This window comes from Acartia tonsa, chromosome 1 (genome assembly GCF_053477335.1).
Source record: "Acartia tonsa isolate MP-2025a chromosome 1, ASM5347733v1, whole genome shotgun sequence".
Classification (NCBI taxonomy): domain Eukaryota; kingdom Metazoa; phylum Arthropoda; class Copepoda; order Calanoida; family Acartiidae; genus Acartia; species Acartia tonsa.
The window spans coordinates 49,272,812-49,294,000 of NC_137260.1; the positions used below are offsets into that span (position 1 = coordinate 49,272,812).

At 31.4% G+C, this 21,189-nt stretch overlaps 2 protein-coding genes and 1 long non-coding RNA gene across 4 annotated transcripts in view; 2 read left to right on the plus strand and 1 right to left on the minus strand.

The window, feature by feature from the left end:
• Nucleotides 1-816, plus strand: part of raw (NDT-like domain-containing protein raw) — a 30,278-nt gene extending 29,462 nt beyond the window's left edge. For both annotated transcript variants that reach the window (XM_080164982.1, XM_080164990.1), the window contains one exon: nt 126-816. In XM_080164982.1, coding sequence (XP_080021108.1) covers nt 126-544 — 419 coding nt within the window. In that variant the 3' untranslated portion in view covers nt 545-816. The remainder of the gene's footprint in view (nt 1-125) is intronic.
• LOC145322749 (uncharacterized) lies at nt 579-20,662 on the minus strand. The gene is made up of 17 exons (XM_080165001.1): nt 20,631-20,662; nt 10,518-10,593; nt 10,013-10,092; nt 9,857-9,879; nt 9,458-9,533; nt 8,991-9,073; nt 8,019-8,078; nt 7,347-7,407; nt 6,472-6,513; nt 5,672-5,784; nt 4,946-4,992; nt 4,342-4,404; nt 3,167-3,270; nt 2,246-2,333; nt 1,971-2,032; nt 1,459-1,530; nt 579-1,151 (listed from the first exon to the last, which is right to left on the minus strand). Exons 3-17 carry the CDS (start codon nt 10,030-10,032, stop codon nt 1,091-1,093), a joined length of 975 nt encoding a protein of 324 aa, XP_080021127.1. The 5' UTR covers nt 10,033-10,092; nt 10,518-10,593; nt 20,631-20,662; the 3' UTR covers nt 579-1,090.
• LOC145322776 (uncharacterized) lies at nt 18,083-20,137 on the plus strand. The gene is made up of 3 exons (XR_013880808.1): nt 18,083-18,237; nt 18,718-18,836; nt 19,928-20,137. It is a non-coding gene; the product is annotated as an uncharacterized LOC145322776 (long non-coding RNA).
• Nucleotides 20,663-21,189: the final 527 nt, after the last annotated feature.

The following is a 21,189-nucleotide window of genomic DNA, read 5'->3' on the forward strand; positions in this document are numbered from 1 at the left end:
CAAAATTTCTATTTTGGGTCTGACTTTGACAAATCTTGCAAGAAAGCTAACGTGCAACGCCATTAATTCTAATTAAGCTTAACAACTATTTTAATTCAAGAGCTACTAATTTCTATTTTTTTTAGGTGGAGCCGTTAACAGTCACTGGCGTGAACAGCTAGCAATCCCATTATTAAAGAAATCCGGCCTAACCTTCTACAATCCAGCCGTCTGCAGCTCCAGGCGGCTCATACCTATCGAAGCCAGTGCCATGGACAATTCCAGAGTCCTGCTATTCGCCTTGCTGGCGGACTCCCGCTGTCTGGCGGACATGTGCGAGGCAGCATATCTCATTGGCCTGGGCTGCAACGTTGTCCTGTGTGTACAGAAGCTTCCCAATGACGCGAGAATAGGCGGGGAAAACCTGTCGCCACAGGCCATCAAAGATTATAATCGCGGGCGGTCATACCTGTCAGATTATGCCAACAGGGAGGGCGTGCCTGTGTTTGATGAGCTCACAGAGGCACTGCAATGTGTTATAGATAAATGTAAATCAAACAAATAAAGTATAAATTAATTTAACTGATTTAACTAGAATCTAATGGTGCTAATAACGTATATTTAACACAGAAACAAAAAACATTTGAATATTTTGTTAATGCTTAAACAATATTGAAAAGGTTAAAAGACAAAATATGTGAAATGTGACTAAAAACGAGCTGTATAGAATTGTAACAAATGACAACTCAAGTATTCATTATCTCTAAAAATGTATACTATCTTACTAATTTAGCAAATTTGTCTAAATTTATAATAAATATATTATATATTCATAAATAATATTGTTTTATTGTATATATTAGAATAGTTATTTATCGCATTGTATTATAGACAGTTTTCTGCGGATAGTAAAATTAAAAATTCTAAGATGAATTCTAGTATAGTTGGCCCCGAAGAGCCGAAGTCAGCTAAACTGGTATTGATTTTAGGATTTTTATATTATTATTCGAAGAAAATTTTCTTTGATACGATACAGTACATAATTTTCAAGACGTCTGCGAATCGATTCTAATCCAATAATAATAATAATAATAGGTTTCTAAGCCATACACTAGAAATTCTTTTCTTTCAGTTTGCTTTTTCTTTTCCTGTGTCTTTTCTTTCTTATCGACCTGGAATCAAATAAAATATATTTTTTGGAAGGGGGGGGGGGGGGAGGGAAGGCTCTTTAAGTCTGTCCATAACGGATAACTCTGACCGAAAATTTAGGTATATTGGAAGCGTCCTGTCTTTTTCAAACTTTGAATCATGATTCTAATGGCAGTATTGCAACATATATGCATAAAATTTTGTTTTGTTTTTTAATAATATTCTACTTCTTCAAGTAGTGACACTCTACAATGTTAATGTTCTTCTGTTCGACTGTCTTTTTTTTTCATTTTTGTCATCCTTGTTTTTTATGAAAATATGTTTACATACCTATGACAGGAAGTGGTATGACAAGCAAATAATTCTCCACAGTACAACATTCTACAGGATCTCCGCTCTTGTCTAAAATACAACAAGATAGATTTGATTCAATAGTGCCGAGCTTTTAGAAATAAATTTTATAAATTCTATAACACAGACAAGTAAAAGAGTTTATATAGGGGTGTCAAACAGGGTAAATCTTTTTATTTATTTATTTTTAAAACCTTCTTTAAAATGTAATAAAAAAGATATAAAATGATGAAAGGTTATTGACGTGCATTCTGTGAAAATATTTTCGGTGCAAGCCACTGACTTGTCGTTTCTGTAATAGACATTACTGAATTTTTATTTTCATATTCGCAACTGATCTTGCCTTCTACTATTTAATTGGAAGATGGGTCCCTTTTCAATTTAGGCTGTATTTCATGTCAAATAGAATCCTTTATCGCAATGTAAATTGTATGCAATTATGTACATATGAAAGCCAATTGTCACATAAAGCTAGAACCAAATTACGACACCTGTTGCTTGGATTGATATGAGTACAATGTTCTTTTCTACATTTTCTAATTTTGGCACAATCCTGTGATTAAATATAAATTTGTTAGTTTGACTTTCACAAAGTATTTGATTAATAGAAAAATTGGATAATTATTTACAATTTAGTATCAGAAGCTAAGGTGTGAACAGGCATTATGTGATAGGGCTAACTCATTTTCAATGTTCAAGCACACAGTGACTCGCCCTTTTGTTACCCTTATAGTGGTTATATAATCAAATTTATTTATTTTCTAACCTGTTTATTACAAATTCCAGTATTAATTGTTGTGTCTTCACTGATTATTTGACAATGGTCGCCTGAAAATCCCCTTTCGCAGCGACACCTTTCACAAAAATAATATTTTTAATAAAACAAACTTTGGCTTAAAATTTCGGATCATGGAAAGAAAACGAAGTATTGGTTTTCATAGTATTTTCATACTAGCTTCTTTTCTATTTCTAGCCCCTGCAGGGAGCTCTAATCCTACGGGGCCAATTTGAAGATAAAGAAAGTCCCTAAAAAAATCAGCATGTTACGTCATAAAAACGAGGGATTATTCATCTCTTTTTTAGCTGGGGTTTTCTTTCCCACTCCTCCTCTTCTCATCCCACATTTTTATGACGCCATTAATGGACTTTCTTCGTCTTTGCCAATTTCCTAACCCTGCGGGGCATTCATTAACAATTCCCTAAAATAACCTTTTAAAAGTTTACGACGAAACCCGCTACTTCGTTTTCTAATGTATATTTCTTATATATGAAACAGGCTTTATCATAACATTTTTAACACATATCTTAAAATTAGATCACGAAAACAAAAGGCTTTAAACAATTTTTTTGCACAAGTATAGAAAACAAGGACGTCTTCGTCTGTTAGCAGCTGAGATTTGGGCACTAAAACAAGAATGACAGTTCACCTATATAAGCGAATATGGACATTCGTACATTTAATGACGTTATATTAGAAATACTTTGCATATAATATTCTTAGGAATCAATATTACAAAAAATTTTGAAATAGGATAATTATAATGCAAAAGAAATTATAAAAAAAATTAAATAGATATATGGACTTTTGATAAATTAACTCTTACAGAAATCTTTAGAATAATTAACAATTTACAAGCATAACCTAATATAGATTAGCTTCGCCTAAAAGAAGTAAGACAAGATGCACCTGTTGACTCCTTTACACGTTCCTCCGTTGAGACAAGGAACAATACACTTTGAAAATTCACATCTGTGCCCATAAAAGCCGGACTTACATCGGCAGGTGTCCTTCTAGAAATAGATTATTATTTAATGTATATAAACAGTTATAGCTTGACTCATTTTTTGAAGACGAAGAAAGTACCTCAATCATAGACGTCCAAGGGGGGGTAATGGGGCGATTACCCCCCCCCAAAATTTTTTTCATTTTATCCCCCCCCATTTAAAATTTACCCCTACCCTGGGGGTGCCGTAGGCACCCCCAACCATTTAGGAGGGGGTATTTACCCCCCTCAAACAATTTTGGGGGGGTAAATACCCCCCCAAAATAAAAAATCTCTAATAAAAAAACTTTTTTAATACTATATATTCAATAAAATTTAAATTACCCCCCCAAAAAATTTTACCCCGGGGGTAAATTTTGGGGGGGGTAAACTAAATTTACCCCTGCCAACAGATTTCAGGGGGGGTAATTACCCCCCCCCAAGCAAATTTTACCCCCGGGGTAAAAATATTGGGGGGGGGGGGGTAAAAAAAAAATTTGCAGCGCTTCGCGCGCCATTTTACCCCCCCCCCCCCCAAAAAAAAAACGAATTACCCCCCCCTTCAAAAATTTTAACCCCCCCCAAAATAAAAAGCTTGGACGCCCCTGACCTCAATGACGTCATAAAAATGAAGGATGAGGAGAGGAGGAGTGGGAAGAAAATCCCTGAAAAAGAGATTGATAATCCCTCGTTTTATGACGTAACATGCTGATTTTTTGAGGGACGTTCTTCATCTTCCATTTTTTTTTTTGTAAAATATATTCGTTTGAACACCAGTAGATAGATAGAACACACAAATAACCTCAACCTCTATTTATATTTTTAAAATTATTTAGGTAATGATTTTTCCAATTATAAAAGAATCTGTCAAAAAAAGTTTGAATAATTCAAATTTGTAAGGTCGTTGAGCACTTATATACCCGCCCCCTTATTTTTTTAAAACAAAGGTTAGTTTATATAACATTGGATACGAGGTAGCCCTTCAGTGCTAGGAAACCAAAAGTATAAAGCCCCTTAATTTCCAATTTATTTTAGAAATGAGTGGGAATGGCACTCTGTGGGAAAGCACCCTTTTGATGTCTAAGAATTGACAAATAACCTGAACACATTCTCCTTTGTTTAAACATTCATCTTTACAAATGCCAACTTCACAACTTGCACCCTGAAATAAAAATATGTCAATTTGACAATTTGACAACATCCATAATGTGAATCACCAAAAAAATCATGGATAAACAAACGGAGATTTTCAATACTTGAATTTAGAAAAAGTAAATTATTTAGAAAATGTTCAGTGGTCTTAAAAAATAAGAGGGTCATTCATAGCAATAGAAAATATTAAGAATTATATAAATATCCATTTTTTCCCTGAAAATATTTTCTCCCCTGAGATAACCATTTGATGTATGACGACTTTTGAAAAACAATTCGCTCAAATTTTAACAGAATATGTAATGATAAATACTTTGTGTTTTAAAATAATAATCTAAACTGAAAAGATGTTTTGAAACATTTAAAACTCTCTCCAGACTGAAAAACTTTCAGCAAATAAATCTTAATGAAAATCTTTTAACTCAATTATAACCTTCTAAGAAAAAATAATTGACAATGACAAACTCAAAAGTGCCCTCAAAGTCTCAACCATGTGCAAAGTCGCGGTCGATTTAATAGGAGGGAAAGGATCAAGCATTTTTTTTTATTACCTGAAATCCAGCTTGGCAGTCACATACTCCAGGAGAACTACAATAACCTGAAAATAGATATATATTTCCACTGACAAAAATCTTTTTTTTACGAAAACTTAGGAAATATTGCAAATATTGCAAAACTTTTTAGAAACTACAATTTTAGACTAATGAAAAGTTGAAGAAAAGTACATTGAGTTTTCTAATTTAATTGGTAAAAAGAATGTAACTAAACAAGATAATAACATCCATAAAAGCGAAGCTCTGGAATGAAAGGACAAACAAATATTAACACTTGTAGTGTCAGAACTGAATAAGCAGAATATTAATGAACAAGTCTCAACAAAATTGTAAGTAAATTTGTTGCAAAACTGCTTAAATATATGACACTGTTTAAGGACATACTTATATATTTAGGACTTGATTATAGAGATGTTTCGCTTACAACATTGTACTTTGTTTAAATCAACAAAAACAACTAACCGTTACTGACGGATAGGCCAACCCTAATTACTGAAAAGTTTCGCTGTTAAAGACTAATATTTCAGTTTAAAAAGAATTTAGACTGAAGATTACAATAAGCTTAAAACTTCAAGATAAAAAATGTCTTGATGGCCTGGGTTTCTAATACAATATAAATTTACTTATGAACTTTTAATAGATTTCAGGTTTTCATTTAAACATTGTGGAGAGCAAGCTGGAGTTGAACAATTTTCTCCTTCCCAACCTATATAATATATATACCTCCATTTAAACATTGTGGAGAACAAGCTGGGGTTGAGCAATTGTCTCCTTCCCAACCAGAGAAACAAACACACTGGCCAATAGTATTGCAGCTTCCCTTTCCAGAACATTTTCTTAATGAAAATAATTTTGCGCATTTTACATGTTATTTTCTCTTTTTAATTTTAATGTCTTTTAGAGCTTTATCTACGGAAAAACAGATAGATGGAATTGATTCTGAATAGGTAAGAGGAATCCACACACAAAAACAGCCAACTATTTTAAATAGCAGCCGGGTAGCTCCCCACATAGTGTTACGACAGATGGTCAAGTAGATTTGGAAAAGAATATTTCGTATTCAGCCACCATAAGCCGTTTTGAAGGTTGTTGCTAAAGATTGTTTATTAGATATATATGGCTGTAGCTGCAAGTTTAAATATATTTAATTTTAATGCACATGATATATCTAGATCTGATCCAATTTTTCTTAATTCTTAATTCTTTCTTAATTTGTTTATTTTTTGTTATATATGAGATATGGTTGGCGAAAGTTTTCGACTATATAAGTTTTAGAAAGCTAATTTTATCTAATGAAATTCAACTATTCATAACTAACTTATTATATGTTTTGTCATAGGGTGTACATTACGAGGGAAGAAATTTTTACACGAAATAATTTACCCAAGAAAATCTGTATCCTAAGATGCGACAATTTATAGCTGAATCATAATGCGAACGAAATAATAAAAAAAAAATTTGCCCTTATTTACTAAAATCTGTTATCTCTTTTTTGATTTTAAAATGAAAATGTTATATTTTACCTGCTACAAATTGGATCTTCTGTAAAAGATATGCACTCCTTCCTGGAACAAAATAATAAAATAATAATATTTTTACACAATAAAACAAGGAAGACAGCAATCATGATGAGCAAATCTTGAAATAAACATTTTATCATGCAAATATCTGATATAATCTTTTTAGCCTCAGACGATTGTATACCTGAGGGAAATGAACCCTCTACAATTTTAAAAATCAGCTGGAAGTCTAAACCTGATATGGTAATCCCTCTTTTAATTTTTGTAAAGCGTCCTATCATGTTTAATTTTGAGGCTTAGTCGCGGCTGCCGTGCTCTGATAGGATAGAGGCTGCGCACCTATCATCTAAGGACTCTACCAAGGAAGAGCCAGCGCAGCAGAAAAAATGGCTGTAAAATATTAAAAGTCATGAATATAAAGTAGAATAGGGTAAAACCATATATATTGTATAGTGGTTATCGAGATAAAAAACGACAAACAAAAATACTTATTACAGAAAAATGTGTAACTCAATTTCTTTTATAAATGTTTAGACCGAAGGGTCAAAGAGCAAACTAACACCCCAACCAAAATATAGAAAATTTATAGTGGGTTAACATATGTATTTAAGATATGTATACCTATGATGAGAAAAAGAAAAATCTATGGTGGTTACGTTGCCTTAAATTGCAAAACCGTATTGTTGAAGATATAATTTTCCTAAAGCCCCCTTGTTACGTTTTTGTAAAAACAAAATAAATAGTTTTCCATTAAATATTTATTATTTACAGATCAATTTCATAAAGTGTTTTATTTTTTTCTTAAAATATGAAAATACGTTTAAAAGCCGGAAAATTATTAAATGCAATTTTTTTATTTCCAAATATTTTTTGTTCACCTAAGTCTTAGTTTTAATGGTGTATCTTCTAGTCTTCTGCGTTTTGATTGGACCTCCAAACCTTTATAGAATATTTTTCATTATTTTATCAACTAGCTAGCGGTTTCGCCCCCCAGAGGCCTCTAGGGACAAGTAAAATGTTTTTTTTTCAATCTATGTTAAGAATAAGATTAGCTGTTTACAAAAAAAATATTTTTCGCCTCTAGATGGGGTTAGTTATGTTTTTTTTTGTTGCGATTACTCCTTAAATTTTTCCAGGACCTACCCTGTAAAGAAGAACTATATCGGTTCAGTGGTTAGCGAGATCCTTCAGTACACACGCACAGAAAAATATCCATTTACTTTTTTATAAGGATTTCTATAATAAAGCATAGTCAATAATACTTTACTTAGGTTACCTAATGTTAAATACTGACTTAAAATATGATCATAGTTCATTCATAAAATAATTTAAAATCTTAAATTTCAATTTGTAATATTCCGTTTTTAAAATCTTTGCCTTTAACTTCAACTATCTAAAGCTTTCCGGAACAGCACAACTTTATTAGCACATGTGACGTTAATTGTGAATACAAAAAAAACTTTTATAATTTAAAAGATTTTTATCATTAGAAAAGTTTCCAACTGGGCCTCATAGTATTGTGTCAATTTATATTATAATAACCAATTTACCAACACTAAAGGATGCAATTCCAGAAACTTGCCCTGTACATGATAATCTCAAACTAAACTCTAAAAATAAAACAAGAATGACATCTTTGCATTGTTGATAGAAACGCAGCTAGCAATTTGATTTAAGTAACTCTTCATGAATGTATTAATCTTAAATTAAAGGATGATGGTAATTTTAATTGTAGCTCTGTACACTTATTTTGCTGAAAATAGAAAAAAGTACTCAACTATATGTTTCTGACAGTTCAAGCAAAAAAATACACTAATTAGCTTTTCATTAAAATTTTTTTTTTCTTATTCATTATTCTGTACAGACATTTATTCAATTCAAATTAGTGGAAGAAGTGAAAACTATTTGCCGTTTTTTTCAAAAAGGCATAAAAAAGGAGGAGAGGGGGGGGGGTGTTAGTTGTCAACTCATGCTTCGGATTCATAGTTTTCTTTACTTTTACTGATTTTTTAATTAGCATGCATAATTTAGGGACAGTTTAGGGATAAATGTAAGACTCAATGAAAGATAGATAATATGTTTCTAATCTGATTAAAAAATCCATTTTTAAGGGTAAAAGAGACAGAATAGGTGAATTTCAAGTTAGGGAAATTAAGTTACATTTTTTTCGGCTACCATCGGATTCCTTTTACATTAAAGCTTTTTATTGGTCCAGGGAATGTTAATAACTAGTATGGGGTACCCTAGCCGTGTACCTCAAGGATCTAAAGGGATAAGACTGTGGCCGATAAATTTATGTACATCCGCAATGATGATACACAAAATTACCCCTTATGTAGATTAAAATTAGTTGGTGAAACGTTTGAACAATCAACTTAATGAATTAACCAATCAAAATTACATAAAATCCCAAAAGTTATTAAGCCAAAGAATAAGAAATATTTCTATAAAACTTTGGGGACTAGAGTAACAAACAGTCCATTGTCCTCTCTCTCTCTCTCTGTAATACATATTATACTCACCTGATGGCGTTTTAGGTATTCTTCCTTTTCTTTTAATACTTAGCTCGGGATCATTTAATAAATCTTGATCATGGGATTTAAGTCTTGACAAATTATAATTTTTATTAGTATTTAATTTACTATGGAGAAAAATTTTAGATAATATAAAAGAAGGCAACAAGAAAGATAAAGCCAATTGTAGCGCAGCCTTTATCCTGTAATAGTGGCTGCATCCTTAGCATCTAGGCAAAAGCTCTTTGTAAGATAGGGAGAAGGGACAGAAAAAAAGATAAGATTCAAATATTCAAATAAAATTTACTTAAACCATTTTAGAACCTATGTGAAGCTTCCTATAGTGGAGATATTTATCGGTAGAATCTTTGAATTGAATACATCCATTTGGTATTAAGTAAATCAAATAGGTCATTTGTAACTAACAGACTAACAGCTTGTAGAGTAGTTACACTATTAAGATTATTACTTAATACCTGTAGAAATTATATTTATATCTTCTGGAGCCAGCGCTCCACATAAATTTAATTTGGTTCACCTCAGCAGGAAGCACTGGGGACAATAGATAGATAGTTCTTTTATAACAATGTTGTAAATATGTTATTTAACAAACAAAATATAACCCTTCTTTGCAACCAGATTTTGTCCTTTTAAGTTATAAATAAGTGATGGAAGGATAATTATTTCCGGAGGAAATAATACTTGCATAAAACCACTACAGAACCAATATAAAGTTTTCTGAAAGCATAAAACAAACAGTCCCGTAGTTCCTGGTCAATTTAGCCTTTAGTCATGCGACAAAATTACAAGTACCAACAGTGACCCTGACAACTCTCTTCCCCCCTTTCTGATTTGATTAAAATTAAAACCTATACCTGGCAAATGTGTTTCTAAGTTCCTAAAAGAAAAAAACTATTTTAAATTGAAGTTGTAGCAAAAAGATACTCTAGTTTTCAAAAAATTGGTTTTATTTATACAAAAAAAATGTTTTACACACTTTTGCATTAAGTAAAAATATAAAAAAAATAGACCTGTCAAGTAAATGTGGCATAACAAGTCCATTGGCAACTACATGAATTATTACATGTCTTATACCAGCAAATAATTCTACCTACACATTTTAATTGTAACAACTAAAAACTTTGAATCAAATTAAAAAGAAAATGAATATAAGATACGTGGATATATTAACAGGGCAAAATTTGTCGTCAATTTCTGTTGCTAATTTGGACCTTATTATTAATCATTTTGTTCATCCAGCATGAGGGTGGGTAGGGAATGGGGTAAAAGGGTTGGGTTCGGGGTATCGTTATTTTTGCCAGCTTGGAGTATATGAAAAGTCTAGTGCAGCGTCCAGGTAATTTTACATCGATTAAAAAGGAACGGCTTATAGATTTAGATTGCCGTAGCTTCAAATATTGAAACAAAATCACAGGTTATAAAAAAGGTTAAACTTAAAGACTCTGTGTCTGACAGCCCATCTAAAGTTATAAATTTATTGCAGGCCATATTTGGATATATTTGATAAATGTTTACTTGTTGTTCATCTAACCATATGGATAGGTCTCTAACAGGATGTATAACTCCCCCATACCTAACTCGTCCAGAAGAACTAAAACAAGCACAATTCAAAGTAATAGTAGTCTAGCTGTACAAATCATAAAATCAGAATTATAATCTAATCATGAAACCTTAGGAAAGAAAATGTGGGAATAGTCCCTTTCGTAAAATCGCTCCATAAGGTGCGATTCGTCGTATTTTTAAAATGGCTTTTATAAGTTATTTTAGGTTGTATTGGGTTATGTGATTGCCCCACAAGGTTAGGTAATTGGCCCCTCAGGGTTAGAGCCCCCCGCAGGGGCTAGAAATAGGAGAAAAGCTACTGTGAAAAATACGAAGAATTGCCCCATAATTTTCAAATAAACATTAATAATTTTTAGTAAAAGAAAACGTTGGTTATGTTTAAAAGAAGTAAGGAATTATGTTGTTGTTATGTCAACATTAGGATGTAGCCAAAATGCCATTATGACGAATATATGTCAGCTATATACACATTTTAATAAAGCCAAATTAGTCAACATAAATAATATTTTATTAGCCATGACCACGTTTTAATAATTCCTTGTATGTATGTATGTGGTCGAAATAGAAACATCAAAACTCAATTAGACAGTTTTGAGTGTCTATCAATTATCCAATATTTAAGGGAAGTTTGACACTAGTCCATAGGGCGGGTCGATTTACAAGCTTTTTGGGATTTTCACAATAGTAGACATTGGCAAGGGTTACTGAGCCAATATAAAACCCTGTGAAACTTGAAAGGGGTTTTGTAATTCAAAAACAACGGGCGCGCGGGGGGTTTAAATTGTGCCCGCCCCCTTATAAAACCAAAAATTTGAATTTCTTTAAACTCAGGCATGTCGCATATTAAAAATACAAAATAAACAGTTTTGACTAAATCAGCTGTTTTAGGTAAATTAATGAGATTTTATTCGAACTAGGAGCAATATTTTTCAATGCAGTCGTTCTTGAGAAAATTAGATTTGAAAATTTCAAGTTCAATTTTCCTCCCCTAGGAGTTACCGCATAATCATGACAAGAAAAGTAAAGATTATTTATTTAAAATTTTGAACACGTTTGCTTTTATGAAGTCTTTTATAAAACCTCTTTATATATGATTTATTTAAGGCTGAATTTCCGTGACCTTAGCAAAGCAACTGATAAAAATGGCCATGAATCAACTCACTTCAGGAGTGGTTTTATGAAGAACTTTATAAAAGCAAACTTGTTCAAAATTTTAAATAAATAATCTTTGATGAAAATTGAACTTGAAATTTTCAAATCTAATTTTTTCAAAAACGGCTGCATTTTAGATTTTATTGAAAAGTGAAATTAAGTTACCTAACCTAGGATAATGAAATGCACTATGTCCCAATTTATGTTCTGACACAAAAGTCAAAGCACTTTCGAATGCACTGTGCTACTTGTATGAAATTCCAAAATCGACCCACCCTAATAGTCCAGGTAAGATTTTTTATGTATTTTGGGGGAGAGAAGGACAATAGGATAAAATAAATATGCTCTAGTAAATATAAAATGACAAAGACAATTGTTAGAACAAAACAAGATTGGTAAGCTTTTCATTCTCAACGTATTGCCGGACACAGTTAAAACTTCCAGACAAAGGTCGTGCAATCAATGGGTTGGGGGCTAATTGACGCTTTACACTACAATTATAAGCCGCGGGGTATGATTCAAGGTAATTGGAGAAAAGTAGAACTAGAAGCGACACCGAGCCAACTAGAGAACATCAATTGGTGCCAATATAAAGTAAAATCATAGTATCGGTATTTCCAACTCATAGGACTTGTATAGTTGCTATGTTTGTCACAAGAGGAGGCGTAAGATAAAAGTAAAAGTTTATTTTCCAATATATGGCAAAATTTTCCCTTTCAAGTTTTTCGATAAATGTCATTCTTTATATATGCAAAATTTATATATAGAAACAGATACCTATCCCTTTGATTTTTCAATATTGTGATTTACCTTTCATCTTTCAAATGTGAATTACGGAGGAAAGTTTATTCATTTGTATGGAGTTAAGAAAGTACGTACTTTTTTATGGAAGCTATAATTTAAAATGTTTTCTTGATAAAATATACTTGATTAGCGGTTGCGCCCATAGCAGCCAGGAGCCTTACAAAGAAGGGCTAGGAAAAGCAGAAAAATAGACTTAAACCATTACAAAACTTAGATCTAATATCAGATAGCTCTAAAACATCTTGGGACCTATATGAAGCTACCATAAAATTATGAACCTAATCTTTTAATTTTCGATATTTTAAGCTGCAGACAAAAAAACCTTACTACTTCATATAAAAAGATTACTTTCTTTATCTGCATGTTTATTCAGGGATCTAAAGGGATAAGACAATATCAATATATTGGTATACACAAAATACCCCTTCTGTAAATTACAATAAGAGGTTGAAACGTATGGACACTTAACTAAATAAACCAAGCAATCAAAATTAGATAGAAGTCCTTAAGTCAATGAATAAGAAAATGTTATTAAAAGACTTTGTGGATTAGTATAATAAACATCCCAATGTCCACTCCCTCCCTGCTGTTTATCTATATAAAGACAACGAGGATATTTTACTTATGTGAAGAAATTTTCTTTTTAGGATTTCCTCTATTAATGATCATCTACTCTATACCTACAGAAATAAACTTAAAGATCTGTCAGTATGTTCATTTTTTGCAGGGATAAGGGATAGGAAACCTGACCATAAATTAGGTCTCGGCCTGGTTTTGAAAGGGATCATGCAACTTTTACCATTTGCCTAATTTAATGACCTTACTGGCGGACGGCTCATATTGGCTACCGCTCTAAACCAATAGTGTTCTGTGATTTGGGCTTGTTTTGTATCAACCAATCACCAATTGGCGGAGCCAATTGGTGATTGGTTGATACAAAACAAGCCCAAATCACAGATGGCGGAAATTTTACAAGCAGACAATTCTAGAAAAAAAAATGATTTCGTCTGCTACGAAAAAATAAATATAAATGGTGTTAGATCACATTAGTTTAATTATTAAATCTGCTTAGAGTTAAACATTAAAAAAGGGCCACATAGAAAAAACAAAAATAACGGGATTATTTTTTTGGAAAGAAGGTAGTTACGAATTTTCATTTGGTAGTTTATAAATTAGATGTTGTATTTTGAATTTTAAAAATGTAGTACGGAGTTGATACAACACCTTCACCCTAATTTTTGTACAATACAACACAGTACAGATATATCATTACATTATAGTATAGTATCCAAAGAACTTGATAGAATGTTACCCAAGTGCATATTTATTTATTTATTTTATATTTTAATTAGCAATGAAATTTTCAAATAAAATTTTTACTCATTAATAAAAATGCAAATAATACAAACTAAAATCTGTCTGAGGGAAACCCAACGATAGCTTTCTGACAGTTCAAATTACCAAAGTAAAAGATAAAAAATTTTGGGAGAGAAAAAACTTCATTTTAACAAAAGCCATTAATATATAGGTTTATAAAAAGTTATGTTTTTTAATTTAAACTAGCTACCTGAATTTGATTCTATACTTTATCTACACACACACACACAGCTTTTTCATTAGCATTTTATACGAACCACTGCGCTATCCCAAAACTGGTTTATTAGGCTAGAAATAGGCCTAGGCTTGAAATAGGCCTGAAATAATATTTTCCTACGTTTCCCATCCCTTATCCCTGATTTTTTGTTGTTGTTAATAACTTATTTCTTTTCTATAGTTTAGTGTTTCGCTACTTTGGATAATTTTATAATATTTTATCAGTTACAAAATTTGTTATTGTTAATATTCTATTTCTTAAAGTAAATCTTGAAGAACCTCTCTTCCTATTTTGTTTACATTTAAAATTGTGCAACAATTCCCAAGAAATTAATTTCAAACTTGTGTTATTAAAATAAACATCTTATAAAATGTATTCTTTTCAATACACTGAGTACGCTAGATTAAAAATGGGATTTATTTCTGACAATATCCATGAAAGCGAAGCTCAGAATGTAAAGAACAGAAACTGCCGTACTTATTAGCATTACTTATTGAGTGACTGCACTTCTTTATGAAATCTTATTGATGGTCTTAACTGATGTGATGTTCAGTCCTCAATTATAAAAAACTAAGATTTAAAATTTTCTTTATTCGTTTATATTTCTCTGAAATACACTCTTCCAATGTTTTCCAAAATAAAAAAAAACCTTTTTTGGGAAACCATGCCCAAAAAGGCGTTAATTTGCATAAATAGGAAATATAATAAAATGTATGGAATGAAAAATACCTTGTTTACAGTAGAGAAATAGATATATAAAAGGGGTCTGGGTATAGGAAAGATAAAATTATAGTTGAACTTGATATTAGTATTTTTTCATTGATGTCTGTAAAGTAGTCTAGCAGAGCCAAGGTATTTCATCTATTCCGCACTATAATTGTCAGGCGCCTGGCATAGCAGCAGAATTTACAATTTCAACGTTTCTAGTATGACGTAGTGGGAACCCGATACCTCCCTGATATCAAGCAAACACAAGTTTAACTATTCTGCCAATTACTGTTCCTCTTATCTCTGGTAATGAGGGGGTGGGGGGGGGGGGAGAAGAAGGCCCCGGGTATAGGCCTGGGAATTCATACAATATTCTACCTGCTTATACACAGTGTTCAAACATTGTAACTAATTTTTCACTTGATAAAAACTAATTTTAGTCCAAAATAAGAATACTAAAGTATCTGGATGTTTATCTAATAAAATCTCAGAAACCAATTGGCCGATTAGTCTATAATTTTTAGAGCAGCATTTTAAGTTCCCTATTCTATGCTCAATTTACACATGAAGTTTGATTGTGTGCAAAAAATACACCCTTTTATAAAACACAAATTGTTGAATTACATTTTTGTATAGAGCAAATGGTGGTGAATTTTTCTATATGTTTACTTTTTTTGCGGTAAAACATGTGCACCATTTGCTGTGACTACTTGTAAAAATATACAGACAATCATGCAGCCGGTATTTTAGAAAACAACTTGTATGTGTATATATTTAGTTAATTCTAGTTCTATTCTCTGGTTTAATTTTGATTTAATCTTAATCTCTAGTTACAATATTATTAAGCTTGGATTAAAAGTTAGTAATAGTGCAATCATTATGTGTGTCATTGTTATATTTCATTTATTTTTAATTATGTAAGTTCGTGTAATCTATATTTTTATCAATCTACATGACGTAATATAAATAAATACTCATGTCAAAAGTATCCTTTAATAAGTAGTGTAGTGTTTTGTATTAAGATCTCGTAAACCCGCGGCTTTAGCATCCATGCTTGCTGTTGGGGAGGTGTCGGATTCGAGCATGATCCACACCGCGTCATACTAGAGACGTTTAGAATAGTCCCTACTCTTGTTATGCCTGGCACGAGACACTTATAGTTAGAGTAGGGGGAATGCCGTGGTCCTGAAACAGACGCAACTCATTGCCATGCACAGTTGGGACTACCAGACAAAAGTCGTGCAATTAAAAGGTTAGGTGTCTGGTGGATGTTATTTTACCTAACATCCGCATCCAATTACAAGCTGTTGATGCTTTGGCTTGAATGTTGTGGTTGTGGGGTAATTGATATTATTAAAGTCATATATGGACGCAGATACTAGTTTTAAAAAAGGAATTTTAAAGATTGAAATTTTCTTTTCATAAACAAACAATATGATTTTATTTAGCATATGCCATTGTTAAAATTTTACACAATGAACAAAAAAGTTATACAATATTAGGCGAAGCTTTTTGAATATTTAAAAAAAATTATGATATGTTAGGTTTTTTATTCAGTATTATTTCAATATTTCAATTAATTTTGATTATGTCTATTTGAGGTGCCACGAAGCAGCTTATAGTGCCTAATAAAAAATGCCGTCTTGCAATGCAAATGACTAATGATAGACCAGTATACATTTTAACATTGGTCAATAAAAAAGAATACTGACCCATAATTTGTCATTTGTATTGTATGACATCAATTTTTTATGAGGCACTATAAGCTGCAAGCTGCCACGCTACTTAATTTTTTTTTCTCACATATATTTGGCAACCTTGAAACGAATTATTATTTCCAGAAATATGGCAACTATGTTATTTGCCTGCATTGTTTGTTTGTAATAATGATAAGTAAAGTTTTAGAATTTGTTACTCAACTTTGTAAAAGTTACTACATCATCAAAGTAATTTTAGTATATAGCAAACATTATTATATAATAATGATATTTTACATTGATATGAAATAATCTAAGCTACAAGGGTGACAAATTAAAGAGTGAAAATGATGCTGTTTTTAAGATTCTACAATATTTTTACTGCAAGTCTAAAACTTTTAAAAATCTTTATTAGTTCTCTCTCTCTTTCTGTCTCTCATTCGTTCTCTCTAATTCTCTCTCTCTTTTTCTCTCTCATTCTCTCTCATACTCTCTCAATCTCTCTTTCTATATTATCTTTCTTTTATTTAATTAATGACCTTCAATGTCTTCAAAAAGTTTCTCTACTATTATTTTTTTATCCTTGTTTTTTTTATGTTTATATTTACAAGGTTTTTACTTTAAACCTTATCAATCTTAGGAAAATTATAAATGAATTAAAAATAAAAATGTAAGTTTTACTGTTTAATAATCAAAAAGCCAATTTATTATACAAGAAAAAATTGCAAAACACACATGTTGGAAGTTAATCTTGCAGGTTGAAAGAGACATAAACAAAGTTTTTTTTTTTTTTTCAAAAGTTAAGTTGATTTTTTGTAGTTACCATAAGTGATTTTAGTGGAAACAAAAGATGTTTGCACTAAAATTAGATTTACTGCACATCTGGCCTCATCCAGGTACAGAAACAGATTTTCATAAATTGTAATTAATTTAATGATTGTTGGAGGGTCGGCAGATAACTAATTAATATTGCGCTCGAATGATGCTAAGATTTGCAGATAAATGGTAAAAAAAAACTCAGCTGCTACTCTTCCAGCTGCAGATTATTAAAATAATGATTAGGCAGCTGAGGTTGAAGTTTGCTGAAATGTTGTTGTAAATTTTTCAAATAAAGGTGCAATTGCCAAGCCCTGTAATATTCCAAGCCCCCCCGGGCCCCCCCCCCCCCCCCCAGAAAAAGAAACAAAAATAGCTGAATGTTGTTATTTGTGCCTGAGCTAAACTGGTTGTAAAATACAAATCAACAAAGATGAAAGGTATAAAAAGAACAAGCTTGCACATTTTGTGTTGTATAATGTAGTAAAACATACTGTAAAAACGCCAATACAACTGCAAAAGTTAGTTGGTTTTGAAGTATAATTCAGACTGTTAAGATATTCATAATAGTTATCATATACCTATTTTTAAACATCTAACATATCTTCTACCAAAAACGCAGCTGCTAGCCAAAATTTTACCATTCAAAGCTGACAATTGTCCGCAACCGGATTGCAATTTTGTTGTGTATGGCTTGAAAGTCAATATTTCGCATCAACAAATATGTTAATTTATCATTCTATTTCAGATAATGTATTTTAATTTTGTGATATCAATTTAACCCTAGAAATTGTTATGAGAAAATGTGATGAAGAGTGTATGTATTGTACAGGATGTGTATTCATATCGGACCCTGGCTACAGCTACACTCAAGGCATGCCATAGTCATACAAAATCAAAGGTCAGTATTTGGGACTTTTAACTTTCATTTAAAAAAAATATTTTCAGTATGGCTTCGAAACCGATCAATATCCGCTAGATTAGAACTTGTTCTCAGCTATTCTGAATAATCATGTATAGCATTGTATTATAGACAATTTTCTGTGGATATTAAAGTAAAATTTTATAAGTTTTGTTACTCCAGGCCTTCTACCGCTCGGGGCTAACAAAACTGGTTTCTATCTTAGAATTTTACATTTTGATATACGCGGATAGCTGTCTATTATACTTAAACAAAACACACTGGAGTAATAGGATCATGCTTTATTTATTAGAATACTTTTTTAAGTAACTGGATGTGTGTCTGTCTTCATGTCAGAGTGTTTGAACCGTAGTATCTAGAGCTCTAATAGTAATTTTGCAGATTTAAAGCAGGCGATTTTTTAGAAGGTAGATGTAGAATTTTGTTATGAATCTTGTATAATTGAATTTATTTCAGCAGTGACTGGAATCTTGTATTGAGTGGGCCCAGCTGTTCACCAAAGCTAAGAAAACCTACAATACCTCAACCAATGTCATTCAATAATACTCCGTGGTTCAACCATTCTAATCATCAGAAAGGTAGATGTTTAAATGTATGCATGGATACTCAACATATAAGTCTTGTATGTATGTCTGTCTATAAGTAATTAATGTATTTGTGTCAATAGCCCAAATATTTACAAAAGGTAAAAAAAACCTACAATACCACAATATTATTTTTAAATTATTAACTTAACCCTTAATAAAATTGTTTTTTTAGCTTCAAAAATAAGAAAATGACAGCCTTTTGAAATTTTTAAGTAAAAAAGTAAAAATGTTTTCTTTCGAAACTTTTATTTTAACCCTTTCATTTTATTCAAAAAAAAACATATTCATTACTTTTTTCTCCAGAATAAATCAACATTTTTTATCACTAAAAAAACCTTCCAAAATAAAAGTAAGAGAAATCTAGAAAGCACAAGGACGTCCAAGTTATTTTATGGAGGTTAGGGAATAAATGGTGCGCAGAGTCATTAGAAACTTACCCCCCCCCCCCCACCTCTCCAAAAGTAAAACAAAATAATGCTGGGGTAAAATTTATATTTTTTAGGGTTGTAATTAGTTTTGTTCCAATTTTGGTTATGCGAAATAATATATTTTGAAACAAGTATCTGTAACGTTCTTAGTTTTGCATCTTCGTTCATGGAAATTTTGATAGTTTGGTAAAGTAAATCAAATTTAGAATTCTAAGAATATTATGCACTGTTTTAAGTTTGTATAACTGTAAATACAATTTAATTACATAAGTATTATTATGAAAATAAATATTAATTAAATTGGATTTAATTTATTTAACTTTGGTGAAAAAATTTTTCTAGATTTCTTAGATAAGAATCATTTTTCATTGGGTAAAAAACAGAGAAAGAAAGAGAGGGGACAATAGGCCTTTAATTTCAATAGTCCCCAAAGTTTTATGATAACGTTTCCTTATTATTTAGCTTAGCAACTTTGGGGACTTTATTGAATTTCGATTGTTGGTTAATTAAGTTGAGTGTTCAAACGTTTCAACCATAAATTTTAATAGACTGAATTTAAAAAGATTAATATTCACATTCCTTTATTAATTTTATTACATTTATGATATTTAAAAAATTAAAAATATATAATTTTTTTTTATAAAATTATTTTAGGTAATACAAACAGCCTATATCAACTGGAAGTCAACGTTAACTTATTCAATATTGTCAATTCTCAATTCAATGTACAATGTTTGTGATGTTTATGCTGTGATAGATAGATAATATATGTATGTATTAGTAATACTCTTAGCTTAGAAATAAATTAAATACTCTTAATGTTGTTATGTAACATGTTAGAAACTAATAAATTTATTTTGTTAAGTATCATTTTTATTATTTTTCTTAGATTTTAACCAGTTTACAAAATCAAAGAAAATGGTTGTCTTCAAGGCCTGTTGGAAATATTCAAATAAAACTATTGCAGCGAATAAAAGTGTTCATGTCTGACTTAAATTTTAACATCAAAACAACGTTATTATGATATTATGATTACATGCTTATATGTATATATATGCTTATATTTATCTTAACTAATTTTAACAATTCGACTCTTTAGCTGTTTAAATTGGTTGATAGTAACATTTTCTTATTCGTTGGATTAATAACTTTTGAGATTTTATTGAATTTTCATTGGTTGGTTCATTTAGTGTCCAAGTGTTTTAACCACAATTTGCAATCTTCAGAAGGGATAATTTTGTGGATCATCATTATGGATGAACATCTATCTATCGGTAATTGTCTTATTCCTTTGGATCCCTGGGTAAGATCAAGTTGAGACATAAAATGAAATGGTTTTGGTTAGAATCTATTTTACCTTAGTATTTGGGTTGTATTAACATCACTCTGTCGACTTCAAAACAAAGATATTTATATTTTATCCGAAATATAGCACAACTTAACCCCTTACAGTCGGGCCCCCTTCCGCACCTTAATCAGTCGGGGGGGGGGGGGGCGTTCAGCGCCCCCCCCCCCCCTATTATCTCAGTTCCTATTAGTTCCTGTACTTGGCAGCTGCCAGCCGCCGCAATCGGCGGTCGGCGGGAAAACGGCGGCGGATCTTTATGAAATTTTAATACATTATGTAGACATGTAAAGTAAGCTTAAGTTGGAAATTTGAAGTCTCTAAGTCAAAAATTGCGACCACAGGAGCCTTTTAAAGATTTCTGGAGACCTGGAGGATCTGGACCTGAGTTATAGAGTGGTAGTTGCCGACAAATCAAATATCTCTTAATACGTTTCAAACAGTAAGAGTTGTAGAGCACCTTCGCTACAAAAAATAGTTATTTCAAAAAGAAGCAAAGCCTGCAGATTTTAAGTATACATATTTATTAAATTATTCTATTAAAGTTTGATTGCAAAGCTACTCTATAATT

Excerpts from the sequence above, each read along its gene's own strand:
- LOC145322749 (XM_080165001.1), bottom strand. The coding sequence starts at position 10,032 with ATGCCACATTTACTTGACAG. Across the intron at positions 9,880-10,012 it reads ATGCCACATTTACTTGACAG|GAACTTAGAAACACATTTGC; the intron begins GTCTATTTTTTT and ends TTTTTCTTTTAG. Across the intron at positions 1,152-1,458 it reads CATACCACTTCCTGTCATAG|GTCGATAAGAAAGAAAAGAC; the intron begins GTATGTAAACAT and ends ATTTGATTCCAG.